This window comes from Rhodamnia argentea, chromosome 11, assembly GCF_020921035.1.
Source record: "Rhodamnia argentea isolate NSW1041297 chromosome 11, ASM2092103v1, whole genome shotgun sequence".
Lineage (NCBI taxonomy): Eukaryota > Viridiplantae > Streptophyta > Magnoliopsida > Myrtales > Myrtaceae > Rhodamnia > Rhodamnia argentea.
In genome coordinates, this window is record NC_063160.1 from 21006245 (window position 1) to 21034191 (window position 27947).

General features: G+C 42.9%; 5 protein-coding genes and 1 non-coding gene across 10 annotated transcripts; 4 read left to right on the top strand and 2 right to left on the bottom strand.

The window, feature by feature from the left end:
• LOC115735663 (subtilisin-like protease SBT3.9) lies at nucleotides 1-4990 on the top strand. 3 transcript variants are annotated; one of them, XM_030667033.2, is made up of 11 exons: nucleotides 1-326; nucleotides 432-523; nucleotides 962-1059; nucleotides 1178-1333; nucleotides 1444-1555; nucleotides 1835-2378; nucleotides 2632-2729; nucleotides 2844-3083; nucleotides 3517-3631; nucleotides 3709-3907; nucleotides 4232-4990. In XM_030667033.2, exons 1-11 carry the CDS (start codon nucleotides 240-242, stop codon nucleotides 4798-4800), a joined length of 2310 nt encoding a protein of 769 aa, XP_030522893.1. In that variant the 5' UTR covers nucleotides 1-239; the 3' UTR covers nucleotides 4801-4990. The 3 variants fall into 3 exon arrangements, with proteins under 3 accessions (XP_030522893.1, XP_030522894.1, XP_030522895.1); XM_030667034.2 differs by lacking the exon at nucleotides 962-1059; XM_030667035.2 differs by lacking the exon at nucleotides 1-326 and having other exon boundaries at nucleotides 499-523; nucleotides 962-1070.
• LOC115735665 (fructose-bisphosphate aldolase 1, chloroplastic) lies at nucleotides 3970-27834 on the top strand. The gene is made up of 8 exons (XM_030667037.2): nucleotides 3970-4003; nucleotides 13688-13695; nucleotides 24997-25276; nucleotides 25743-26012; nucleotides 26270-26379; nucleotides 26508-26598; nucleotides 26903-27172; nucleotides 27309-27834. The coding sequence occupies exons 3-8, from the start codon at nucleotides 25100-25102 to the stop codon at nucleotides 27585-27587; spliced, it is 1197 nt and encodes a 398-aa protein (XP_030522897.1). The 5' UTR covers nucleotides 3970-4003; nucleotides 13688-13695; nucleotides 24997-25099; the 3' UTR covers nucleotides 27588-27834.
• Nucleotides 8719-11683, bottom strand: LOC115735669 (protein FMP32, mitochondrial). The gene is made up of 7 exons (XM_048272817.1): nucleotides 11281-11683; nucleotides 10995-11126; nucleotides 10820-10879; nucleotides 9492-9568; nucleotides 9354-9410; nucleotides 9166-9232; nucleotides 8719-9090 (listed from the first exon to the last, which is right to left on the bottom strand). The coding sequence occupies exons 1-7, from the start codon at nucleotides 11473-11475 to the stop codon at nucleotides 8971-8973; spliced, it is 708 nt and encodes a 235-aa protein (XP_048128774.1). The 5' UTR covers nucleotides 11476-11683; the 3' UTR covers nucleotides 8719-8970.
• On the bottom strand, nucleotides 13036-17504 carry LOC115735667 (CCHC-type zinc finger nucleic acid binding protein). Of its 3 annotated transcripts, none has more exons than XM_048272814.1 (4): nucleotides 17360-17504; nucleotides 15593-15798; nucleotides 14687-14776; nucleotides 13036-13830 (listed from the first exon to the last, which is right to left on the bottom strand). In XM_048272814.1, exons 2-4 carry the CDS (start codon nucleotides 15715-15717, stop codon nucleotides 13287-13289), a joined length of 759 nt encoding a protein of 252 aa, XP_048128771.1. In that variant the 5' UTR covers nucleotides 15718-15798; nucleotides 17360-17504; the 3' UTR covers nucleotides 13036-13286. The 3 variants fall into 3 exon arrangements, with proteins under 3 accessions (XP_048128771.1, XP_048128773.1, XP_030522898.1); XM_048272816.1 differs by having other exon boundaries at nucleotides 15593-15792; nucleotides 17360-17495; XM_030667038.2 differs by lacking the exon at nucleotides 17360-17504 and adding an exon at nucleotides 15947-16712 and having other exon boundaries at nucleotides 15593-15799.
• Nucleotides 20244-23569, top strand: LOC115735664 (endoglucanase 24-like). The gene is made up of 4 exons (XM_030667036.2): nucleotides 20244-20912; nucleotides 21844-22143; nucleotides 22269-22430; nucleotides 22568-23569. Exons 1-4 carry the CDS (start codon nucleotides 20496-20498, stop codon nucleotides 23177-23179), a joined length of 1491 nt encoding a protein of 496 aa, XP_030522896.1. The 5' UTR covers nucleotides 20244-20495; the 3' UTR covers nucleotides 23180-23569.
• TRNAE-CUC lies at nucleotides 24112-24184 on the top strand. Its single transcript has one exon. It is a non-coding gene; the product is annotated as a tRNA-Glu (tRNA).
• Nucleotides 27835-27947: the final 113 nt, after the last annotated feature.

Below are 27947 nucleotides of genomic sequence, written 5' to 3' on the forward strand. Positions count from 1 at the left end.
TTCTCGGAGTACCTATCAGTCAACCATTTCAGCTTAAGAATCAAAGTGGCAGCACCAGTTGCCCTTCCGCTAATCGAGCAGGTGAACGTTGTCTTGTCCCCACGCGCTAATACGCACACTTCGCCATGCTTCCATCACCGACCTCCTTCCCTTGCACCAGATATATAAAGCCACATGTTCGCTGTGTTTTTTTCTTGATTGCATTGCTTTGAGCTCAATCTAGGACGGCGAGTGTGGCAATGGCCTGTCCTTGGATGTTTGGCATTCTTGTTTCCCATCTGCTTGTGCAATGTTGTCGCGATGCCGGGGTTCTTGCCTCCAGCAATGTGAGCAAATCCTAACTAGTCCAGTTGTTGTTGTGGGTGCATTTTGTGCTGACTTATTGTTCGACGGAATTTCTATGTGGTTTTGATATGTGGGTTTTCCTCTAGGCTTACATCGTGTACATGGGAGCTCGCCAACACGATGAACCGGAGCTGGTTCCAGAGTCCCATCATGAGATTCTATCAGGCATTTTGGGAAGGTCTTGATTTCGTTAAGTTTTCATTGATGGGATTGTATTTCGGTTATTTTGTCTCCTGCATTCCCATCTGTTACAATTTATGTGTCAAATTCGGAAGAAAACATGCTCGTGTTGTTGTAAAAATGCATCACTTCTCTTCTTTCTGTACACTTGTTATCAAACTCGCCTAAGTACATCATAAATGGGTATTATTTTTAATTCACCATAGAATCTAGTTATTGGGTGACTTCAAGTTCTTCTTCGAATAATTTGTCTGGTCAGCTGTACAAAGCTCAATTAAGTTTCGACACATTTTTATGCTTCTTTGAAAATTTCGACATTCAGGCTTTTTTTGTAATAATGTTGAGCCTATTCCTTCAGTGTGTTATATAGTTTATACAATGAAGACAAATATTTTGCAGTGGCATCTTAAGAGTGCATATGTTTAATATTTGATAGTGAAGAGGCTGCCAAGGACTCAATTTTGTACAGCTACAAGCATGGATTTTCGGGGTTTGCGGCAATCTTAGATCATTCTCAAGCTAAGCTTATTGCAGGTGTCATAAATGTTGGTGCAATGTCAACTCTGATTTTTTTTGGTCTAGCTTGGACTGGCATTGAACCCTGCCATTATGGTTTAATCGAGACTCTCGTGAAATGAATTGTTCGATGCAGATCTTCCTGGAGTGGTTCATGTGATTCCCAACAGAATTTTCAGTGTGCAAACCACTCGAAGCTGGGATTTTCTTCATGTCAACCCAGATATCCGGAGTGGAATTCTTTCAAGGAGTCACTCTGGAGCAGGGTCTATCATCGGCATGATGGACACAGGTTTGTACTGAGATATGATTTAGCTGTCAAGAGTCTATGTAATGGTCTGATTCTTGATTTGTCTTCCCTGTCTCTTTTTCTTTGTAATTTTTTTTTTTGTCGGCTTTCAGGGATTTGGCCGGAATCTGAAAGCTTTAGAGATGATGGTATGGCAGACGCTCCAACTCGCTGGAAGGGGATATGTCAAGCAGGAGAAGAATTTAATGCATCCGACTGCAGTAGGTTGGACTACTTTATGTGCATTCATCACGGTGTAGCAATCTGATAAATTCATTGCTTCGTTTCCGCAATCATGAACTCATTAGCCTCAGCTAATAGACATGATGATAGAATGCATGTGGCGAGGCAATGACAGATGTATGTAATCAGCATTTCCGTGACTTCAATGGTCCACATGTTTCATGATACTACAACAGTGTCATGTGAACTGTCGTTGAAGAAAGTTCTGGAGGGAAAGATATCACCAGGATCTACTGACAATCTTACATGACACTTTGGCAGGAAGATCATCGGCGCACGTTGGTACATCAAAGGGTATGAAGCTGAATTCGGCAAGCTCAACACGACCCAGGGAGTCGAATTCTTGTCTCCCCGAGATGCTGTTGGCCATGGCACGCACACATCTTCGACTGCCGCTGGATCGTTGGTGGAAAATGTGAGTTTTGCCGGACTAGCTCGAGGACTGGCTAGAGGGGGTGCTCCGGCGTCTTGGTTGGCCGTCTATAAAATCTGTTGGTCTACTGGTGGATGCAGTTCAGCTGATCTTCTCGCTGCATTTGATGATGCAATTTCTGATGGTGTAGATGTTCTTTCTGTATCTCTTGGCGCTCCTCCTCCGCTCCCTAGTTATGTCGATGATACTTTGGCGATAGGTTCCTTCCATGCTGTAGCTAAAGGAATCACAGTGGTGTGCTCGGGTGGAAACTCGGGTCCTTACCCACAAACCGTAATAAATACTGCTCCATGGATTATAACTGTCGCTGCCAGCACAATTGATAGAGCCTTTCCTACTGCGATCACATTGGGAAACAACCAGACTTTCGTGGTCCTTCTCTCATTCCATTCCTGTTCTCAGTTTAAGTGCATCAGTATTATCGTTATGTAGACTTTGGCATAATTGGAAAGAAAGTTCTGAATAACTAGTTAGCCAAAGGGTAAGTTGGTGGGATTCAGAGGAAAAATGATAAAGATGAGGATGAATTCGATGTAGAAATGTTTTAGATAGAATTTTTGAACACGTGATGGATGTTCTTGCTTAATATGATTCAGAACTAGACATGTTTTGCTTTCTCATACAGGGTCAGGCTTTCTATACAAGTGGGCTCAGGGACAGGTTTTACCCCATCGTGTATGGAGAAGATATTGCATCTACAATCTCTGACGAAGATAGTGCAAGGTCAAAACAACTATCCCGTCACAGTGTCTGTCTATCGACAAGCTGGCAACTTTTGGATTATAAAGTCCTCACGTAGTATAAACAGACAATGGGATGTGAATCTTATTTGTGCAGGAGTTGCGACGATGGATCACTAAATGCTACTTTAGCCAGAGGAAAAGTGGTTCTCTGCTTCCAATCTCGATCTCAGAGGTCGGCCACTGTTGCCATAAGCACTGTAACTGCAGTTGAGGGCATTGGATTGATCTTTGCACAGTTTCCATCAAAAGATGTTACTGTTTCCTCTCGCATCCCCTGTGTCCAGGTGGATTTTACAATCGGAACTTCTTTGCTTACTTACATGGAGGCAACTCGGTAAGTTCTAATGCGACAAGTACTTCATGAAGAATGGAGAATGTCATCCTGTTGAAATGTATGAATGCAAACGTGCTGATCATTTATATGTTGAACTACTCCCTGTTTTCCTGCACCCTTCACCACCTCACACAGCGATGCCTCCCCTTGGCAATATTTTCGTCTTTGAACAAAAACATATTTGGACAATCGAAGTTTGACGCAATACAAAGTGTAAACAAACAACTTTTTATGTGTATCTATAGGAAGGTGAGTCTCTAGCATTCCAATGTATTCCTTGGTTGATGATGCTTCAATATATTTTTGAGTAGACCTATGACAGTTTCAGAAGATCCAAAATGCCGACTATTCAGCTAACTCACTTCAGTTATCATTCGGTGTGTGGCATGCATGATTAAATTCAGTGTCTTGCCTCACAGTTTTTCTCTAACAGAAACCCGCTCGTCAAGATTACATCTTCAAGAACTGTCATCAGGAAACAGATATCCCCTGAAGTAGCCGTCTTCTCCTCAAGAGGGCCTAGTTCTCTATCTCCCTCTGTGCTGAAGGTATATATCTATCCCACCCCTTTTTTTTATCGTACTTTCTTTGTTACTAAGTGCATAACATCTGAAGAAATATGCAGCCTGATGTTGCTGCTCCTGGGGTTAACATCCTCGCTTCATGGTCTCCTGCATCATCTCAGCTGGATCCCCCACTCAACTTTAAAATGGAATCGGGAACATCCATGTCTTGTCCACATATATCCGGCATCGTCGCACTTCTTAAGGCAATCCATCCATCATGGACTCCTGCTATGATCAAGTCTGCATTAGTCACAACAGGTTCTTATTCTATGTTTCCTTTTGGTTGCTTCAAATGAGAAAGTTAAAAAGAAACGCATCTGTTGCTTCAAATTTGAGAGAGAGAGAGAGAGAGGGGTCACATTACTTCCCAAAGCGCATTTTGGATATACATTACACATGCATCAGTCTTTTTGAATTCACTATTAAATCTGATTACCAAAGAATGGTTCATGATTCTCTTAATTAGGACACAAGGCCAAATTCAAGTATTCGAGAGCGAGAGACAGATATTATGCAGAATGCATTTGGTTGCATGCTAATGTGTTTTGCCGCTCAGCGTCTCTCTTTTTGGTTGTAATGCAGCTTCCACAAAGGATCAATACAGTCAAAACATTGTTGCGGAGGGAGCACCTCACAAGCAGGCCGATGCATTTGATTATGGAGGCGGTCACGTCGATGCTAACCGGGCGGTGAATCCTGGTCTCGTCTACGACGCAGAAATATCAGACTATGTTTGTTTGCTCTGTTTCATGGGCTACAACAGCAGTGCCATTAGCACAATGACAGGGAAACCCACCAAGTGCAAAGAATCAAGCAATTGCCTCGTGAACCTAAACCTGCCTTCCATTGTCATTCCCAATCTGAAGCGAGGGGTGACCGTATCAAGAGTAGTTACGAATGTTGGTCCTGTAAATTCCATCTACACCGCTCGCGTCGAAGCACCAGTGGGCACCTATGTTAGAGTTAAACCATCAGTTTTGTCGTTCAATTCCTCCATGACCAAGCTGAAGTTCAGAGTCATTTTCAATTCGCTACTGAGGGTTCAGGGAAGATACTCGTTCGGGAATCTGTTTTGGGAGGATGGATTGCATGAAGTGCGGATACCGCTGGTCATCCGGACCGTAATTGACGATTCCTATGCAGAAACTTGATGCACATGCCATCTCATGTATTATGTAGGCAATGATCATATTCATAGTTCAGGGTATTCGTCAATTTGAACGTTGATCATTCATACGTCCAGCAAAAGGGGTTGGGAACTCTTCTCTATCCTAAGGCGATGAGCACTGGTTTCTGGCTTTCTGGTTGACCTCTGCGATACCCAATGAACAGTTTCCGACAGAATTGTTCATCCATACAACGTTTGCTTTCCTAGCAGCAAATAAAGCACATCCATCTTTGTGTCATGCAATTGCGAGCACAGATCAAGTCCAGGATTCCATTTCCATTCTCGTTCAAGTCAAGAAGTGATCATGAAAAAAGGGTAAGTATTATTACACATATGAACATTTAACCTCTCTTTTTTTGTCAATCGAATACTTCAACTTTTTTTTTTTTTTAAATCTGGGTAATGTGAGGCTTTGGTTAAATAAAATGTCATGTCACTCGATTTTGCTGATGTGGCTCTGCTCACTAGAACTTAAGCATTGTTGCCGAAATGATTCGCTTATTCAAGAAAAAATATGCCATCTCCATTTACAAGTTAGTCCAATAATATCTTGCTGGAGTCGTCTAAGCAATGAATTCGCGCACAGACATGCGAGGAACGACTTGCATGACCTCCAGAAATAAGCATTTTTTTTTCTGTTGAAGAAAAAGAAGCCTTTCAGAGGAACATGAACAATCGCCATGTCATTATGTTACCAAATCAAAAAGTTCTTGTCGTACATGATGCTACGAACGCCCTGACCAGCACTACTTTGATTTGTCGGGGGCAAGCAATCGAACCCACCTTGGTTATCCTCGAGTCATGGATGAGAGGACAGTGGAACAAATCACGTGGATTAATAAGTGCTGTTGGGTATATCTAGTTTTTCCCCGAGAGGAGGCGACCGGTACTATTGGTTAAGCATGACATTCCAAACATGTCCAGTACATCCATTCATAACTAATTTTTATTTTATTTTATTTTCTTTTCTTTTTCTTCTAAGCTGAGTCAGGGTCGGCGGTGGACCCTTGCCAACCATGGGCGAGGGCCGACGACCCTCGCTTGGCGCCAACCTAGACTTCACGGCCCTCCATTGTTATCGGTGCCATTGCCGTACTTCGTAGAAAATTAAAGGAAAAGAAAGAAAGTAATATAAAACCTCAAAATAAAAAAATCAGAAAATTATAAATTTTTTTTTATAAATGTTGTCTACATCAAGGCTAGCCCTACTACGCAGCACTTCCTCATCCAAGTTAGCAATTTTTGGCTAAAAATTGGCCGGAATGATTAAATTGACAAATCGTCAAAAGCTCTAGGACCGAACTAGAACAGATGCAATAAGTGATATGACCTTTTTGATAATTTTTTCGTAAAAAAAAATCTATTTTCAAAATCATAAGTTACATACCCGCCTTTGGGGGAAAATTTCAAATAAGGGCTTGAACTATCATCATTTTCTCAAAGAATGGCATAAAATGAATTTTGTTTTAAATAAAAGTCTAAAGTGCTCTCATTGTTTCAAGAAGGGCTTAACCAATGGCAATTTCATCTTTTTTTTTTTTTTTTCTTTCTTATTTTCCTTTTTCTCTTTTTTTTTTTTTTTTTTTTGCCCTTCTACCTCGCCTAGGCAAGCTAAGGGCTTTTCGGCCTCGTCCATGCCAGACTTGGGCAAGGGTTGCCCTCTCCTCGCCGTGCTCAGGGGCAACCTCACCTAGGTGAGGCAACCCTTGTCGGTGGTTGATCACCGGAGAGAAGGAAGGACAAAAAAAAGGAAAATAAAAATAAAAAAAATAAAAAAAGAAATTGACGAAAATTTTTTTGACCGGGTCATTCTTTGAAATAATAATGGTACTTCATGCTCTTATTTGAAAAAAAAATAAGGATATTTCGGGTCATTATTTGAAAATTTCCCTTACTCTGGCAAAACTATCCACTTGTCAAAAACATAAATCTCTCTCTCACACGCAATATCGGGCCTTGGGCTGGCGGCCATGGCCGCATTAGATTTGAGCTGGCTGCCATGGTCTTGCCAGATCTGAAATTGCGGCCTTGAAGCTCACGGCCGTGGCGGCAAATCTGGATTGGGCGATAGGGGTCGACGACTATAGGGAGGGGGGAGTTGATGGCGTCACCGAACAATGATGTGTGGTGGAGGGAAAATGGGATTTCAGCCACAACGTGATGATTTGCTCCCTCTCCCAAATCGGGACAAGTTTGAATCCTAAAACAGGCGAGTGGCAGCCAACATCGAAATCCCCGAGGCCGACAAGACGTCGAAACCTGGAGACCAACCTTAGTTTCTCCTGTAAAGGCACATCGCGGTATGAAAAGCGCGCCGAACGCATCTTATGACTCATTCGACTCCTGCTCGTTGAAGTTTGCGGGCATCAGTATGAAAAACGAAAAATTATTGACTGAACAAAAAAACTCACTCGATTGTCTCTTATCCTTTCAAAGTAAAAAATTATAGGCAATCTTATCTTTTTCATATGGAAAAAAGATGTCATATTTCTTCTTATATTTCGATTAAAAAAAAAAGTGAAAGAAGCCAACTTGTATTTCTTCTTCTTTAACAAAAAAAAAAAAAATCAATTTTAATCATTTCTAACACTAACTGGGCGGCGATTCCCGGTCTGGTCTTTGACGTGGAAATATCAGGTCACGTTCGTTTGCTCGGTTACATGGGCCAAAACAACAGTGCCATTAGCTCAATGACCGAGATACTCACCACCAATGCAAACAACCAACCAATTGCCTCACAAACCTGCCTTTCCATTGTCATTCCCTATCTACACCGCTCACGGCGAACCGCCGATCGGCACCTATGCTATAGTCAACCTTTGATTTCGCCGCTCAATTCCTCCATAACAAACCTTAAGTTCGGAGTCATTTTCAATTCGTTGCTAAGGGTTCCTCTACTCATTCAGAAATCTCTTTTGGGTATAATGATCCCGTTGGTCGCCTGGATCATCATAAAAGAGACATGATGCATATTATGATTAAACTTGCTTCATTGAAACCTATATTATGATTAGCATTTGCTGCTGCAGAATAAACCAATTTAAAAATGAGATAACACCCTCGGTAAGGCATAAGTTCGAATATTATAAGTGTTTCCTCATAAGAATGTCTACAAATATGATCAATTACCCTTCGCGAGATTGTAAAAAATGAAGAAGTACATAATGAGTACATGAATTTTGTCCTTTATACATTTGATTACTAAAAAACATTTTTTTTTCTTCAATCAAGTACTTAACTATTCAAATTTGGCTCAATATGAGACTTCCCTTGAAAAAATTTATCATGCTATCCGATATCGCTGCCCGTTTACCTAATAAAGCTTAAGCTCGATAGCCCATAGCCGACATAGTTCGTTTATCCAAGAAAAATTATGCCATCTCTATTTAGGTGCTGGGCATCAAGGAAGAAAATAAAGTAGTGACTTAGACGACTAATATGTTTCCGCTAACACGATGTCATCTCAAGAGGTCACATTGAATGACCTCGTGGACAATTAACGGCTATTTAACTGAATCAGTGTTTTGGAAAGTACAGTTACTGACTAAAAGAAAGTTTAGATTGATTGTAAAAATATTCTAAAATTCAGATACTTATGTGTAATTTCCCAAAAAAAAAATTTTAAAAACACCGGTGCTTGCATTAATTCTACGTTTTTCGACATAGAAATTGACACGCTACCCTCATTCCTGGCTCTACTTCTCGTTGAAACGTATGCCCCTGTTGTCATCTCACTGTAAATGCCGCAAACATTTTAGCGTTTCGACAGGACATAAAGTCGTAAGTAATTCTCTTTTCTGTTGTAGAACCATGGAACGCTTTGATTTGCAAATGAAACATCCTTCTACTCCTATAAGCAGTGACTGCATCCTATCTAGAATCACCAACGAAAGTCTACTGCTGTACAATACTTTCAACTGCCAGTATAACAAAGAAACATGACGTGCAAATATCGATCAACTTTTTGCTGAGAACTACAATACAAATTTGAAAGCAATTCATTGAACAAATCCCAAGAAAATCATGAGCATAGTTCCAGCCAACCAGTTGCCTTTTGGACATGTTGACCCTCTAAAATTGGATCTTTCCAAATCCTCGGCATCCAAATTTGTGTGAAGAATCACAAATTAAGTCTTGTCGGGTTATATATCCCCTACATCAAAATGCGAAGAACAGCCAGACCAACGGCAGATATGGAGACAAGAGTACCAATGCAGTATTTAATCACGTCGTATTTTGCTGCTTCCAATTGAGCTCTCAAGGCATGGATTTCCTGCAAACGAGTTTCAGTATTAATAACCAGATTTCAAAGAGACGTAAGCTCCTGAAATGAAGATTTTGACCTCACCCGATCAAGTTTGTTTGTGAGATTGGTGGTTTCAGCATTTTGGTTGGCTAGTTCATCACGTATCCGCCTGTCGTAAGTTTCCACTCAATAATGTGAGAAAAAGAACGGAAGGACCGTATGACCAATGAATAACTCGTAATAAAAAGTTTCTTTTATAAGACTGTAGTAGAAAGCTTTTTACTCCTTACCCTCTTTCAAGATTTAAATCCAATCTTTGCCCAGCAGTAACTTTGTCTATCTCATACCTGATCAAAAGATCACATACAAGAATTAGAATCAACAAACCAAATTCAACCCTCTCAATCCACAATTTTCAGAAGACATACTTCAATTCACTACGCGTCTTATCTATATCACCCCGAAGTTTTTCAGTCTCACGTTGCAACATAGATAAATGATGTTCCTGCATTGTTTAAAAAAGTTAGTCATGGCAGATATAATCTACTTCATAATAAGACGATTCACTTTTGACGGACATAAGAATATTCATGTTCAAGAAAAGAACAACAGTCAACAAGTTAAATTCGACCAAAAGCGCCTTGAATTGTAATGGCAAATAGATAGGATTAACAAGTAGGAAATGAGAAGCACAATAGTTTCCAGTGAGATAGTAATGCCAATACATCTCCGATACGGTAACACTCATGCAGGCCATCAAAGAATCAATAGAAGCCGTGTTTGATAGGCACTTAAACAACCAAAAGGCAAAAGTTATAGCCATCTGTACTAGACAAGCAATCGAAAACCACAATGACAACTGCTTGCTGAACAGCGAACACTCGCCCAAGCACATAGAAGAAAGAAACATGTGACGAAGAGCCTGTTCTTGTGTAGCCTTCGACTGTGTGTATTTGGAATGTACAACTTTCCAAATTGTTACCTTTTTCACTTAAAAATTACAGTAAAAATGAAAGTACATTGTAAGCTAGCTTTCCACATAATAAATGATAACTTTGGTAACTCTCAAGTTTATTTTCATTCAAAAAGTGAAATGCAAGAGCCAAAGGCCAAAGGGAAAGTTTCAACTTCGGGTTTGTATTGGTTTACTCTTTAACTGGCTTTCAAAATCATGTCACTAGTTGCACTAATATCGATAAGCCAGAACAAGATTATAGGGTAAAAACCCCTCCCACTAGCTGACCATTGGAGTACAAACATGTGTGCTCAAGAGAAGATGAAGGTAACAGAAGAAAAAAAGTTACTTTTGCTCAAGAGTAGATGAAGGAATTCAGACATCCCAGAATGCTTCTTTTATTGCACTTTCGAGCACTGACTCTTACCAAAGTAAGGAGTACACTATGACCACCACTAACGCAGATGCATTCGTTCATGCTAAGGAATTTGAAATGTCAAGCATTTGACAAAATTTAAGACCATATTCACAGAGAACTGAACTAAAGCCAGAGTTTCTTAAATTCAAAACGGGTCATGATTTTGGAACAGATAAAGTCTTCTAAATTCGCTTATTTCTATGACTACGAAAAGATCGGGCAATGAGTGGAGTTCTCTCCCATTCACTCCAAGATGGGGAGCACAATTGCTAGAGCATGGGAGAATAACGACTTACATGGGTTCTCAATTTGTCTACTGTATGACGCATTTTTAGGGAAATGTGCTGCTAATCGCTAAATAGGCATAGCAAAAGGATGCATACCTGCGAACTCTGTACTTCAGATTTGAACTTTGAAAGGTTAGATTCTTGAAGAATTTCAGTCTGCAAATCATAGACAGGAGATTAGAGTTGGAACTTAACATCACAGCTTGGGAATATTATCAAACGGTCGGAACGCACAAGAACTAGACAAAATCAGTACAGACAGGATTTTTACTTTTTGCATTTCTACTTTGGACACGAAAGAATGAGCCACGTTCTCCAAACTATCATTCAAAACTTCAATAATCGCAGATGTAATCGCCTCAGCTTGCTTGGACGGCACGTCCTGTGCTTCTAAGCTCCTAACCTGTTGGTTAGAGGGAGAAAACAGTACCCAAACAACAAACAATTAACGTCCAAGGACAAATGCTTCGGTCTACCTAGAGCAACCATTTTCTCCCACAACAAGAGATCTAAAGACTTTAACGAACGCGACGACTTGGGCGCGAATCATAGATTACCAGGGCCAACGTGTCCACGAGACACGCGCGAGTCCCATTCGACTTCACGAGCTGAGAAAACTGTCTGTGATCAAACCTATGGATCGGCGCAGACGACGGCGAGCTCGAGGTCGAGTACGCGGTCAAAGCGCGGAAGCTCCTCAGACAATTCTCCGGCTTGATCCCCAGTCGAAGCACGCGTTTGAATGCAGCCATAAAAGCGAAAGCTTCGAAACAAGAACCTTGGAAAAGCTCGAGGAAGACGGGGAGGGAAGAACGAATTTAGAGGAAAAACCACGAGCGGAATCGGAAGAGGCGCCCCCGGGCGACGAAACTAGAGCGACAGATCTCGCCCCATTCCGCGATGAAAATCGAGATCGGGAAGAAAGGCGGGTTCGCGTCGGATGATTTATTCCCTTTCTTCCTTTCGGCGAAGGAGGACGATTGAGATTCGAAGACCTAAATCGAGAAAAAACCGAAATGAACACACGACGATTTTGCTAATTTGCGTGCCCTGCCCCTATTTCTGCGTTAGTTTTTATTCTTTTTTCCAGCGATTGGGTTGGTTGCTTGTTCCCAAAGGCTGGTTTTTGCACGCGAGCAAATTCCAGGATGGTGCAGACTGCAGACCTTGACGCGCGTCAGGGACTTGCTGTTAAAACCCGGTTTTTCGTTTTTTTTTTTTCTTATTGTGATTTTGAACTTCGGGTTCGTATTACTTTTCGTTTTTTTTTAATTGTGATTTTCATCTTCAGGTATGTATTACTTTTTTTAATTGTGCTTTTATTTTAAAGAATAATACACGGTAAAATCACGAAGGGTTAATACCACAAAAACTTATATATACCCATTTAGGGATTTCTGTGGTAAAAAAATTAATTTGAGTTAAATTTGTGATAGATTCATCAGTTTAGAATTTTTGATGGTCTGAAAATTAATTTAAGGTAAATTTATCATAAATGTACTGATTTGATATTTTTGTGATATTAACCTAAAACTAGAATCATATTAGAAACTCTGGATTTAAGAATTTTTTATTATCTAAAAATTTATTTAGGATAAATTTATCACAAACGTACTAATTTGAAATTTTTCGTAATATTAATCTAATTATGAATCATATTAAAAATTCTGGATTTATTAGTTTCATTTTCTTTCAAACGTTCATAATGAATCAGTCCACAACGGAGGACGCGCTAGAACAAAAAGCATAAATTAAAAAAAAAAAAAACACACAGCTTCGAGTTGAATTTTATGCATGGCGCGAATCTTCCTTTGTTCAAATATCATCGTGAAGAAAAAGCCAAATACACAGAACTTTTCAAATCCGAGATCAGTTATTGGAACTTTCTATGTATGCATTGCCTGCTAGCAATTTCCATTCGTGGGTCAGGTCGGAGGACAAAAAAAAAAAAAAAAAACCAGAGTTGGCACATAAATCGTTGCATGGTCAATTTTTGGCGTAACAGATCACCGGGTGCATCACATATCTTGGATTCTGAATAATCTTTTCTTGCACATGGGAAGAAATCACAAACTTTCGCCATCTCAAGGTTTATAAGAAAAACGCCCAACTCTGATCTCTCTACTGCTACTCCTTATTGATACTGCTACTCAAAGAAACATTCAACCTGCCAAATCACCTGCCGCCGATAACCAAATCCAGAAGCATTTATACTATAAAAAGTGCAAACTACTAGGCCTACAAACAATAGCAATGCCACCACGACAAATCTTCAGCAGCTCGGCCCCTATGCCCATCACACTGACCACCTCCCTGCAGATTATTTAACTGCCATACAAATTTCTAAGTTCATAAAAGATTCCGGATGAAGATTCAATACATAACCGTTAGTGCCAACACGAACGAGGTAGCAAAAATCTCCAGTCCATAATAGAAGGTCACGATACTTCACGAAAAGTAAAAGCTCCAGATTCTCATAAAACAATGGCTGCCACATAAAACTGCTGAACCAACATCTCAAATCTATCAAGGGCCAAACACTGACACAGCTTGCCATCTGATATCAGTACCTTCTAGGGAAACGGTCCATGAACCTCCCTGAAGGACACTCGTATGCCATGTGCCCTCGTCCTCCACAGTTGCGGCACATTGTAAAAGCTCCCACACACTCACTGCTCATATGACCCACCTGCTGGCAGTTTCTACACACGACATCCCTGAAACCACCACCGCTGCTGCGCCCACCACCACCAACACCACCACCTCGCTCTCCCATAACATTGCCTTTAGGACACTGCCTAGCCACATGCCCAGATATGTTGCACGTGTTGCAGACCGGCTCATTAGGGCAATCACGTGCCAGGTGGCCAGTTTTCCTACAGTTGTTGCATGCCTTCTCATTTGTACAGTCAGCTGCAATGTGCCCTTGCTTGTAGCAGTTGTTACACAGCCTCAAGTCACCAGGAGGAGCGGTGCATTCTCTGGCAATATGTCCGGCCTTACCACATGTATGGCAGATGCTTTCATTTGGACAGTTGCTCGCCGTGTGCCCAGGTTCACGGCAGTTCCAACATAATGATTTGGTGGTGCATTCTGAAGCAATGTGCCTGACAAGCCATTGGGAATTATTTAGACAAAATGGAAGCACATCAGTAGCGCTACAAACCCCATCCATCCACTGAAAAAGGGATGCTGCCTAGTTAAATAAGAAGAGTGCATCATCACTCTATAGGAAGCTTGGCAATCCACATTTGCTGACATGATGATGGTACCAAAAAACAATACATCTGAATTCTACATGGCATCACTTTAGTTTCGATAACAGTTCACCATAGTCCCAAGTCATTATACTTCTTCAGGCTATAGCCGAAGAACACGAAGAGAACTCTCTGCTGTTGGTAGTGTATTCAATGGTTTTCTTTGTTCATTCTGTACATAGGTATTAAGGGTTAATTGGTTTCCTCAAGTCATTAGACTTGGTAGGGCTTATCACTCCTTGGATTAGCACAGACTAGTGAATTCATTATTCATAGACACGAAAAAGACTGGATTAGGAGGACCATAGTTATTGAGTTCCAAATCTGGGGAAAAAGCCACCTGACAATCTGAATCCTTAAGAAGAATCAGTCTAGTAATATATCATTCCACCACATGCAGATCCACATCGAGTTAAAGATTTCATAAACCATTCCAGGCCCTATGAAATGGGCCAGAAAGTGGAGCAAGATCGACAAGTTAACTTTTCCGCTGAATATTCTACAGCAAAAACCCCAGCTAATGTTTTATTCAGAAAAAACTCCCTTGCCAATGCAATACACTTACTCTGGTAGCATATCCTTATCAGGTTTCAACACACTTACTCTGGTAGCATATCCTTATCAAGTTTCAACAAAATAGACGCATCCTATATGCACCTGCACCTGATACAAATCACACTGACTACTCAAGAAAAGAGTTACTCACCCTGGAAGACCACAATTGTGACAAATTGCCACATTGGGACAGTCTCTAGCAAAATGCCCAGGACGTTTACAGTTCTTGCACAGATCTCGGCTGGAAAAAGTCAAAAAACACTGATCAAGCAGAGTGAAGGACAAAACAGTATTAATGTCGTAATGAATTCACCTGATTCGGGGTCACAGAAGGCGATAGAATTTTGAAAAAGCATACTGATACAAATCCAACACAGCATTTAGATAGTCAAAAGTGTGGCACGTCTCCCTTTCGCATGTCTATCAGCAGATCGCAACCCTTATAGGGTTCCTCCTTAAACTCTAATTGAGAAGGATGCAGCAAAAGCAAAAGAAAAACAGCAAATCCCCCATACTTTATGCAGCAACATTTTATATATGTCACGTCTTAGTGCAATGTACAGTAACTTCACACAGCTAGGACATCAGAAGTCCCGATATATAACCTTTTCAGGGCATTTCCTGTAACCTCCCTCAACACCTCTCCCCCCCAAAAAAAAAAAAACAAAACAAAAAAAAAAAATGAGAAGAGGAAAGCAGTAAAACCCCTCTCTCTCTCTCTCTCTCTCTCTCACACACACACACACACACACACACACACACACACACACACACACACACACACAAAGGAGAAGGGGGAAAGGGTGGATGCTCACGCAGAGATAATCATCTCATTATCTGTCGACAAACAAATTGAAATTACCAAACAAGCAAACGTCATTAAGAGAAGTATATATACATCTTCCTTTTTCTTTGGCCGAAGACTATTAAAGTTTATTAAGTATGTTGATCATTTCACAATTCCATGGATTTAAGGCACAAGGTAATGATTTGCTCCTTGCTCCACAGAGGAATAAGATCGAATCCAAAAACAGCAGAGTAGCCAATATCGAAACACCTGAAACCACGACGAGCGTCTCTCCTGTAAGGCGCATCACGATATGAAAAGCGCTCAGAACGCATTTTTCGATCAATCGGGCTCCTGGACCTGCTCCTGCTAGGGCTCCTGCTCATTGAAGTCATTCTCAAAACTCCCCTTACCAATATTCACCACCACAAGTCCGCACTTGCTTCCACCAAGACCAACACAGCTCCAACCTGCTCCCTGTCCACATCACAATATCACACCACATATCATAACTATCAGTCCAACCACACCTCCATCCTTCCCCTTCAGAAACGGAACAGACCATATTCCTAACATCAAAATCTCGATAAGAAATCCTTCTAATACAATCACATCGCCACACACTTAGAAGCAAAAGGTAGCAATTCTTTTCCTCAGCTCAGCCACATCCTTCATTATCCCACACCCATATCCATTGTAATGAAAGTGCCCGAGGATTACATAGACATATGCATCTTGAACTTGTACTTCAGCTCACAAATATCTTCCCTTCACGCAATGGAGTTATTCAAATGTTTTAGAGAGCAAGAGGGAAAAATTAAAAGCCAACATAGGTTTGACATCGCCACATGGATTTAGCTCGTGATGCCGCAAGTAATTAGCTCACACATACACATATGCATCTTGAATTCTTACTCGAGCTCACATATATTTTCCATCACTTGAAGGAGTTATTCAAATGTTTAGAGAGCCGACCAAAAAAAAATGTTGTAGAGAGCAAGAGAGAAAAATTAAAAGCCATCATGGTTTGACATCGCTACAGGGATTTAGCTCGTGATGCCGCAAGTAATTAGTAAGATAGCATCTGACTAAATTCAGAACTGTGGGGCCGTACTTCAAAGGAAAAAAAGAGGAAGCCATAACCACTACATTGGGGTTTAAACAATAATGAGGTCCCCAATATGCTTTCCTCAAAGCTACAATTCAATTTAGATGCTCCAACCTTCATTGCACACCCTTTTCCTATTGACTCAAAACTTTGAAGAGTTTATGCTCATCAAGAAATCGACTCAGTCACTTACTTCTTCTCTCAATCATGAAAGAAAAAGGTAATCATATCTTCCTCGTTGTGTTACGTTTTGATAGTTCATTTTATATGCTTGATTAGTAATAATAAGTAAAATGATTATATCTCTAGGTGTATTACACATGAGAAGTTATTACTTCATTGCACCCATTGGTAAAAATCTCCTAGCTTCATCCATACTCCCAAGCATGTTCATCATCGCAGTCCCTTCATCAGGTTCGACTTGTCATAACCCTTCCGCTGATCCAGATCAAAGCCTTACAGATATTTACTCATTGCACCCTTTTTGTCCCTCCTCTTCTGTATTTCATATATCAGCGGTAGCCCAAGACGGTTTTGGAGCACAAGGATAAACACAGCACGACCAGGAAAACAAAAAATGGGAGGAATCGATCCTGCGACACACACGAGACAATCTGTACAAACAAAGGGATCCTCCAAAAGAAGCATCCAAAGAGAAAATGGCCAAATGCTCGATCAGAAGAGGCAAACATGTGCCATCACCACGAATCGATTCAACCGATTAGTGCTACCGAATCCAACGGACACCAAAGCATTCAACCCAAAAGAGATCGAATTCACGACATAATCTCACAGCAAGCGTTCCCAGATACCTTATCCGCTAACTGAAGCGAGACGCGACATGCAACCACGACGACACCATCAACGAAAACCCTAAAACCATAACGAAGCACCCATGGAAAGAAAAGGAAAAATAACGTCACTCGTACCTCGGTCTGGTTCGATTTCAATCAGCCAGCTGAAATGGCCACAAGGAGGGAGATGGACGGGTTATGCGTGAAGCGATTGGCTAGAGCGAGGACGAGACTCGATCAGAACGTCGGAGGGAAGCCATGGAAGGGTATCTGTACGAGCGACCGACGCAACTGTTTGAGGGTTTAAGCCCAAGCCCAACAAGTCATTCGGGCCTTCGTCCGTACTTCAGTCCATTCATCGTACAACGTGGACCGTCCGATAAAGAATCAAGCTTGCCATGAGGAGCGAAACATTTTCTCAAACATCTCATTTCCTAAATCACCATATCAGTGCTTGAAAAATAAGAAAATTAGGGTTTTTCTCAAAGTTCTTTTAACCACACAAATGATTGATTAATCGCGTAGTAAAACGTTACCACCTTCCACGAGATCACGAGTTTAATATCTTTTTTTACGAACGGATCTTTGCATGGCTCGTGCTATGCTTGATAAGCTTTTTCGGAATATTTATATCATCTTCTTTTTTTTATATAAGCCTATTTATTCATCTTTACAAAATTTGAATTTACTAAATTCGTTTTCTAAAAGAGGTCCTAATAGAATTTTAGGAGACAGAATAATGAATGTGATATATGATTGGTCATACGATCATGGTTACATAGATGCTTTTTATATAATATCCTTAACTCAAGGTATAAGAGGACTAGCTGAACTAATTCATTGCTGCGATATATTTCGTGTGGAAAGATTTCATAGCTAACAACATCTCGATGGAGCCGCCGCGACATGTTCTCAAATCTCGTAACCTTGGGTTGCCGACGGTGCGACGTACCTGTGGCGAAATCCAAACAGTTCATGAAGGTGTGGGACCGTTGAAGCAATTTTTATTTCAGATGGTTAATTTTTTCATTTTTTTTAATATTTATCTCTTACTAAACAAACGAGGTTTTCGAAAACTTATCCATGTAGCTGTTTAAATTACTTTGGAAAGAATCCCTAATCTAATTACTTTTTTATATTAAAATACACGTTATAGACATTTCCGTAATTAATTTTTTCTCAAGACAAATCGCTACATACACTTGTGTGAGTTTTAATATTATTTTCATAACCGGTACCATGATCATATTGATCTTGTAAAACTTACTTTCTTGTGAGGCTAATTAGTAGCACAACTCTTCTTCTATTAAGATTATTCTCGGTCAGATATCGTGATTTAAGCACGCGATATGTAAAGTTAAACATTAGACAATGCTTAATCACGCAAGTTGGCCCGACAAAGACGGGATATCGAAAATGACATATTCTTTAATTGGATCAGTTAACAAGAGAACAAACAATTTGAAAAACAATATCTCAACTACCGAATCCTCGAAGTTGTCAAACAGTGGCAGTGTCACACGTCCCAATGAAAGCTGAATTTCCCGATCATGATAGCTTTCAGGATCATAGGCCGCCACTACCCTCCTAGTCCCACCGAACCTAACCGTAGTTAACGGATACAGTTAAAACGGTTGGGGAAAGGTCGTTAACCGCAACTGCAGCTGCAAATTGGCCTCCCTGTCGCATTCTTGCAACTGAGGCAACGGCAGATTCTATCTTCATCTTCACAGAGAGCTCAACCAGCGAAGCGACTGGCCACAGAGTCACTTGCGCTGCAACTGCAACTTGCAGAAAGATAGAACATTTTCCTTTTTCTTTGTTGCGTGTGCAGGAAGATAAGACTTGCAGAGAGATTGTAATAAGTGCGCGTAACGAGTTTCACAGGCCCTACTTCGAGCAACAATCCTCGGAAGAAATTACTCCGACCCCAACTAATGACTAACGACTTCGAAACCCCGACGCTACTCGTTTAATTTGAAATTAACGTGATTTTACGCTTTCTCGCTTATTTTCGACGAGAGGAACGCCCGTTTACCGCAAATTGACGAAAACAACCCGACACGATAATGATATCGGTGCAAGAATCAACCGATCATCTTAACCATGGTCGCTCAGCAAACACCTAGTCCTGTTCACTTTCACCGGTTAAAGTGAAAGCAAGTTGATGACAACACTAAGAAAGGAGGGTGGGGGGCCCTCTTTAAGCTACCTTGGTACTAGAGGTAAGAATATTCTTTTTATTTTTTTTTCCCTCTTTTAATCAACTTATCTTCTCAGCGTACGACGATAGATTTGTCCGCGGCCTGGGTGTAAATCTTTTTCATCTTCCTGAAGGAAGAAAAGAACGTGGGCTTGCTTCGCTTTGAATCCAGCCATATCTGCTTTTGTTCGCACCGGTGTACTGTGTTCTTAGCTTGTGATGCTTCAACAGGGCGTAAAGACTCTGTTTCTCGAGTGTAATTCAGTCAAAACAAAGGCATTCGTAAGGTATCGCTCGGGAAAGTGGACTAGTCACGTACGACAGCATGTTGAGCACGATTTAGAATGCCCAAGTTAGAATATGGTGAAAACTTAAATGCGACTTCGTAGCTCGATTTTTCTTGAACTGCCACTGCGATTGGTTCGTCAAGATTCCTAATGAGCAAAAACAAAGGAGCAACCATCGCTGTATTAAAGCTTAAGCCATTTCGTGCACTCTCAGACATTTCGTGACCTCAAGACGATTCTCCCTTCGTTACTATATAACCCGATCACTTATACTCTCACTGTTTCTATCATGGTAAGTGGCTTGCCCTGCGTAGGTGATATTCAACTCCGGAAAAAGAAAGAAATGAAAGAAAGATCTGTCGGGCGCGGCGCTTGCTGGTCTAGCTAAATCAACAGCGCATATAATGTCACATTATATTGCAAGTAGATTCTCGTAGTTAATATGGGCGAAGCAGTGTGCTACACTGCACACCAAATCCTAATCCATGTCCGTGTTCCATGAAAAGATGAAGCGTCATCTCATGCATGTGAGGTTACTGACAAAATTCCACAGTCCGCAGAAGCCGCAATCGCACGCACTCGCCACCCCACTCCACCAATCCTGTCTTCCAATCTCCCGTGAACTCTCTCTCTCCCTCTCTCTCTCGTCCCTCGCCCATAAAAGCATCACCTTGGAGACCATCCAAACATCACGTCCCCAAGAAACCAGCCACCTACGAGCAGATACTGTCGAGCATAACCACTGAATCACGCGCCGAAAATCCATCCAGTGTCTAAGGAAATGAAGCAGCACTTCCTCTTCACCATCATTCTCCTCCTACTCACCACCCAACTCCCGCTCCACCGATCAGCCAGCCACGACTACGGCGACGCGCTGTCCAAGTCCATCCTCTTCTTCGAGGGCCAGAGGTCGGGTTGGCTGCCGCAGGACCAGCGGATGGCCTGGCGCGCCAGCTCGGGCCTCGGCGACGGATGGACGCACCACGCCGACCTGACCGGCGGGTATTACGACGCGGGGGACAATGTCAAGTTCAACTTCCCAATGGCCTTCACGACGACCATGCTGTCGTGGAGCGTGATCGAGTTCGGCGAGATGATGCCCCCGGCCGAGCTGCGCAACGCTCAGGTGGCGGTCCGCTGGGGCACCGACTATCTCCTCAAGTCCATCTCTCAGCTGCCTAACCGGATTTTTGTGCAGGTAACAATGAAGGCTATACATTTTCACTTACTTTCTATGCCGTTTGTGGTGATTAAACAGAGCGTGCCTTCACCGTGTACAATGATGCAATCTATCCACGCTGGGCCTCCTCCTCCTATGAGAATGCAGAGATGTTCCTGCTTAAACAGAGCGTACCTTCATTTTTCGTGGAAGGAACGAAACCTTAGTATCCGCCCAATTTTGCATTGTTCATGCAAAAAAAGAAAGTACATTTAAATAGATAAGGGAGAACATTTGTAGAGTTTAAGGTAAGGGAAGCTCGGTGCAAGTCTTTACTTTTTCTTGAGATCTAACTTAGTGAGTTTAATAACAGTAAGTCAACTATTCACCATTGCTTTCTGCGCCAACAAGAAGATTCGTCATTCCATTTGCTCTCTTTTTAGCGACCCGATTCAGCTAATTGGTTAGTGAAAAAGACAAGAACATAGTTACTCCCTTTCCGCTCATGACGAGCGCAGCTCATGGGTTTGTCTTGTATTGACGTGCGAGTACATCTCTTTTTTCCTCTTTTTCCTCAAACCTCTCTACAAATCTGGCAGCAGTAAGGGAGAAAATACCGACACTCTTGTTTTGCGTTTCGATAAAAATAATGAAGTTTGTTTCGGCAGAAAGAAAATGCCAACATAATTTTCGCGCGAGAATCATATCCCACTTCACTTTGCGTAAGACGCCGTGCTGCACTGCCCTGCACATCATCAACAGGGGCTGCAACGGTTGAGTAAAGTTAACTCGAGAAAAGTTGAAACGTGCTTGGACCGCCTTTCTGGAGAAAATTTTGGTCCTCAATCTTACATTCAGTTCTCAGAGCAAAAGCATCAATGATATTTCTAGGATGGGCATCACGACTTCGATGACAATGGCCGGTGAATTCAAGCGATGGCTTTGATAATTGGACGGTTTTTTCGCGCAGGTGGGTGATCCAAACACCGACCACAACTGCTGGGAAAGGCCGGAGGACATGGACACCGCGAGAACAGCTTACGTGGTCGATGCCCCTAATCCAGCTTCGGATGTCGCCGGGGAGACCGCGGCAGCTCTGGCAGCTGCATCCATGGCATTCCAGTCATCAGACCCGGGATATTCCGAGACCCTCTTGAGAAATGCCATCAAGGCCTTCGAGTACGCCGACAATCACAGGGGAGCTTACAGTGACAATGCCAATGTCAAAGACGGTGTCTGCCCTTTTTACTGCGACTTCGATGGGTACCAGGTAAATGCTAACGTGTGCTTCGGTTAGTCCTGTGCTCGCGTTTGTCAATTAAGACTCTCGTAATCACGAGACTAAGTGATTCTATTTAACTAATTTGGCTTCGGGACTTTCTCTTGCTGCAACAGGACGAGCTGTTGTGGGGTGCGGCATGGCTCAGGAGGGCGACTCAGGACAGTTCTTACCTCGATTACATCCAAGACAACGGCCAGACACTCGGCGCCGAAGAGAATATCAATGAGTTCGGCTGGGACAACAAGCACGCCGGTCTCAACGTGCTCGTCTCCAAGGTACATAACAACCCAGAACTCCAACTTTCTCAACATCTGATCACATTCCATATCCAATGCTTAAATGGGGACCTTACTTAGTGGACTTAGGCGTGGTTTGTCGTTGTGACATCGAAAGAATTTGGCATATTTTTCAGGAATTCCTGGAAAGCAGCATGTTCGCGCTCCAATCCTACAAGGCATCGGCGGACAGCTTCATGTGCACGCTCATCCCCGAATCATCGACCGCTTACCACATAGACCTCACTCCCGGCGGTCTCATCTACAAGCCCGGCGGCAGCAACCTCCAGCACTCGACCTCCATCTCCTTCCTCCTCCTCGTTTACGCCAACTACCTCGAGCGGACCTCGCAGTCCGCCAGCTGCGGCGGCGTGACCATGGGCCCAGCCACGCTGCGGCAGCAAGCCAAGCGACAGGTCGACTACATCTTGGGCGACAACCCAAAGGGCATGTCTTACATGGTGGGCTACGGCGAGCAGTACCCGCAAAGGATCCACCACCGCGGGTCCTCGCTCCCGTCGATCGAAGACCGGCTGGAGCCCATCGGCTGCAAGGAAGGATCGGTCTATTTCAATTCGCCGGGGCCTAACCCGAACGTTCTCGTCGGGGCACTAGTGGGCGGACCCGGCGAGGACGACGCGTTTGAGGACGACAGAGCCGATTACAGGAAGTCCGAGCCGACCACTTACATCAATGCGCCATTTGTCGGTGTGCTTGCATATTTTGCTGCCAACCCAAATCTTAGCTGATGAAGAATTGTGGGAGGAGCACAGCTCCTAGGAGCTACTTTCTTTTGCAGGAATAGTTCAGGTCAGGGTATGGGAATTATGCAGGTCTCTCGTCTTGGGCATACCAAAGAAGGAAGAGGCTGTTCCCTTTTTGCCCTCTTTTGGATTTTTTTTTTTTTTTTAAGGACTGGGAGAGTGATTTCTTTTTCTCGATTGAATTTAGCCTTGCTTGTCGTTGAGGCACAAAGCTTCAGAGCAAGCTTTAGGGGAAACAGGCATGTCGTGTTTCAGAAACATGTCATGTCTCTGTCATGTCACTCTTGTTATTATTTGCATTTGATATGAGTCAAAGGTGTTCGCGAGGGAACAACCGAGCGCATCGATTTACGTTATGAAGCAGTTTTTCTCTGAGAGTCCGTAGTGGTAGGACTCGAGCTGCTTAGTCCTTTCACAGCTTAAAAGATCTAAATACAAAATGATGTCTTAATTTTCAACATGTAGAAACCTAAGTAGTGCCAACACCGATACGGATAGCCGACACGACAAAATAGAGAATTTCGACACGTTGTATATTAAATGTATGTTTTCTATATACATAATAAATTATCATGCGGTGACTTTATTCTTCTTATGTTAGGAATTCACGATTAATTTTTTCTTTTTTATGGTTGGGTATATTAATTTTAGGGTGACTGGAAATATGAATTAAGTACATGTATTTCTAATAAATTGACATTTTGACCTCTAATTTATTGAATATGCTTGAAATTGACTATGTGCGTGTCGAAATGACATGTCCGGATGATGGACTCGTATGTCGCTGACGTGTTCGGAGCACCGACCACATGTTGGTCGTATGTCGAAGAGTGTTGGACACGGTATGGAGGCTCTAGAAAATGTCGGTGCTTCCAAGTATAGTTGAAAAAAATTAGGTTCTCCATAGCATCTCAACATCCGTTGTAGTCTAGTTGGTTAGGATACTCGGCTCTCACCCGAGAGACCCGGGTTCAAGTCCCGGCAACGGAATTTTTTTTTAATTATTTTTCATAATCTTCCGTTTATGACTTCATATAACCTGCTCCTTCACATGCTGTTTCTTGGTGGAGACACAGAGTTCCTAGCAAGCGAGCTTCGAAAGAAATGCAAAGATCTTTCGAGGCCCTCCCTTCAACCGCTTCTGTTTCCATCATTTTCTCCCTCCTTTTCTCCCTTCCAAGTTTGATGCATCATTCATAAGCATGATGAAGTGAACTGGGGGGGGGGGCACCGGACCCCAGGAGATCGCGAAACGTCCGCGTGGCGACAAAATATCGACTCTGACCACGTGACGAATTCTGAGTTGGCGAGCTGTGCGCCGTCAATGCGTGGATCCCTGAAATCGCCTCAAGATCTTCCGGGGCTAAACCGAGGCCATCCGTCGGAGGAAGCAGCAAAAGAGAGAGTTGGAAGAAAACTGAAGCCTCACATTCACTTTCCAGAAAGAATCTCTCTCAATCAAACAACTTGCACTGAGTCAAGATGGCCTCATTTTGGTGAACATATTATGGCAATTTGTCCAATTCCCCGAACAGCAAGTAGAGAAAAAAACAAAAATATCATAGCAATTTTGAGGTCTTCAATTATAAAAGAAAAAAAAATGACTTTTTTAAAAGGTTATGATTGAACTTGTCATCTGAGCCACTTGATGCGAGCCCTGCCAAGTAAAGCAAGGGTTATCATCCACGTGGCAGGGCTCGATTGGCTGGTGCGCAGCAGCCTCAAATGAGACATCTTTAGGAAACACACTTTGGAGCAATTATTTAAGAGATCAGTTGAGCGTGTGTGCATGTGTGGTTAAGAGAGGAGAGACTTAGCAGAGGCTTTGAGAAGTGATAAGATAACACCAGTTTTTTCGCTTGTTGGGCTGTGTTCCGAGTTTTGGCCCTGTACGAGCGGAAAACAATGGCGTCAGCTTCTCTCCTCAAGCCATCTCCTGTGCTCGACAAGTCGGAGTTCGTGAAGGGCGGGCAGGCTCTCCGGGTCCCGTCTCTCGCCGCCGTCCGCTGCCACCCCACCACCGCCCCCTCCGCTCTCACCGTCAAAGCCAGCGCCTACGCCGATGAGCTCATCAAGACTGCGGTACGTGGTTCGATTGTCTCCTTCATTAACGTCAAGGATTCTACTCACAAGTACATCAGTGAGTCAGGAAACTTGCGAGAGTTGATATGAGTTTGATGGTAAAGCCTAGAGAATATATGAATATCGTCACCTTAGACATTCAAACTTTAGCAAAGTGATTGCACAGCTCGTTAAGGAATATGGTCCGTGCTAGCATGCTACACTACTACCTCCTGCTGAGAAAAAAAATCTGATATTGTAAGGATTCCAACCAAGTCTAATGCAACTTTTCGTGTTATGTCGAACTCCGTCACTCAATGAATCTACCAAAACATTGATTGCAAGAAAGCCGGAAACAAGGATGGTAGTATCCATGAAGTCGGCGAAGTGGAAGATATCGCGAAAATAGATGCAATTGCTGATGAGATACCAAAAAGCTATAAGCTAACGGTCATGTTCTTTCTTGATTGGGGGATCGTTGCATCAGAAAACAATTGCATCGCCCGGCAGAGGAATCTTGGCCATGGACGAGTCGAACGCGACCTGCGGGAAGCGTTTGGCGTCGATCGGGCTAGAGAACACCGAGGCCAACCGCCAAGCCTACAGGACACTCCTGATCTCTGCTCCAGGACTCGGCCAGTACATCTCTGGTGCCATCCTCTTTGAGGAGACTCTCTACCAATCCACCACTGATGGCCGCAAGATGGTCGATGTCCTCGTCAAGCAGAACATCGTCCCTGGTATCAAAGTCGACAAGGTAAGTCCCTGTTTACACCGGTTTCAGTTAACAGAGTGTGGCAATGACTGATGCGTTTCCAAAGTCTCGCGTTGCATCAAATTGTTAGGTAGGCTTTTGGCTATAACAGAGTCAACATGTTGAATCAAAAAACTCTGTGACGCTGACAATATAGCAGCTAGTTCATGTTGTAAAAGGCTCATTTGGACATGTAGATTTTGGTATCTTGATTACTCTCAGAAGGAACGTAAGATGCTTTTGCCTTTTGGGGACAACAGGGCTTGGTGCCATTGGCTGGGTCGAATGACGAGTCGTGGTGCCAAGGGCTTGATGGTTTGGCCTCCCGCTCGGCTGCTTACTACCAGCAGGGCGCTCGCTTCGCTAAATGGTATGAGGGCATTCCTCTTTCTTATATTTGTTTTCGAATTCGACTGCTATTTCTCGTCACCTTAGTTCCATTTTGTCTTCGGTTAATTGGAAACTCCATAAATTAACTCCTGAGACAAACATCTGCAGGAGAACTGTGGTGAGCATCCCCAATGGCCCATCTGCCCTGGCCGTGAAGGAAGCTGCCTGGGGTCTTGCCCGCTACGCTGCCATTTGCCAAGTAAGTCGCTGATTATCGGGGCTCGGTTCATTTAATAATTTTTCGAGCCTTTCACCTATGTCAACGCCGGCCATTTAGTTGATGCAGTCTTGCAATTAGACAGATTTGGTCAGCTATCTGGTCGGTTCATAGTCTGAGTTTTGAACCATGTCAAAGCCAGCCACCCAATTGATGCAAATCATAAGATAGAGTCAATGTGTACATTTGTGGTTCAGCTGGCCCGTCTTCAGATGCATGGGATAAGATTTGGTCGGACGATGGTCAATTTACTGACCACATTCGTGTGACTGACGATGATGCACAGGACAACGGATTGACCCCAATAGTGGAGCCAGAGATCTTGTTGGATGGAGAGCACGGGATCGACAGGACTTTCGAGGTGGCCCTGAAGGTGTGGTCTGAGGTGTTCTACTACCTGGCCGAGAACAATGTGCTGTTCGAGGGCATCCTCCTGAAGCCCAGCATGGTCACTCCCGGCGCCGAGTGCAAAGAGAAGGCCACTCCCCAGCAAGTCGCTGAGTACACTCTCAAGCTCCTCCACCGCAGGATCCCGCCTGCCGTTCCTGGAATCATGGCAAGTCTCTACTAGTTTCCTAGTTAAAGGCGTTCGCTTATTGACTGTCTTCATGTTCTATGACAAACGCTTAGGCCAAGTGAGTCCTAGGAATCATCTTTGATCACATGTGACAATTTTTTTCTGAATTGAGCAGTTCTTGTCTGGCGGGCAATCCGAGGTCGAAGCGACCCTGAACCTGAATGCGATGAACCAGTCCCCGAACCCATGGCATGTGTCCTTCTCTTACGCTAGGGCCCTCCAGAACACCTGCTTGAAGACATGGGGAGGCAGGCCTGAGAACGTGAAGGCCGCTCAGGATGTGCTCCTGCTCCGTGCCAAGGCCAACTCCCTCGCCCAGCTCGGCAAGTACACCGGTGAAGGCGAGTCCGAGGAGGCGAAGAAGGGAATGTTCGTGAAGGGATACGTGTACTAAGGCGATGCACCGGAATTCCACAAGCTCAGAAGATGATCACGGATTTACTTATGATGGCGATGGTGGCGGATGTAGCATTGGAAGCTATAAAGAAGGAGAACTGCTAATTCCCCTCTCTCAGTCTCTCTCTCTCTCTCTCTCGCTCGAATCTCGATGTGTTATATATGAATATACATGCTTGGTGACTATTTTTGTTTGTTGATGGTCTGCCACTCTTTAGTTGCTTAATAAAACTTGTTGATGACGAGATCGGTTGGGTTTGTACTTCTGTAGTTATGAGTATGTCCGGTAGCCTTTTCTTCTTCAGGGAGTTTACGTGCTCATTTGCAATTTGGTGAAAAATCATATCTTCATCTTAGA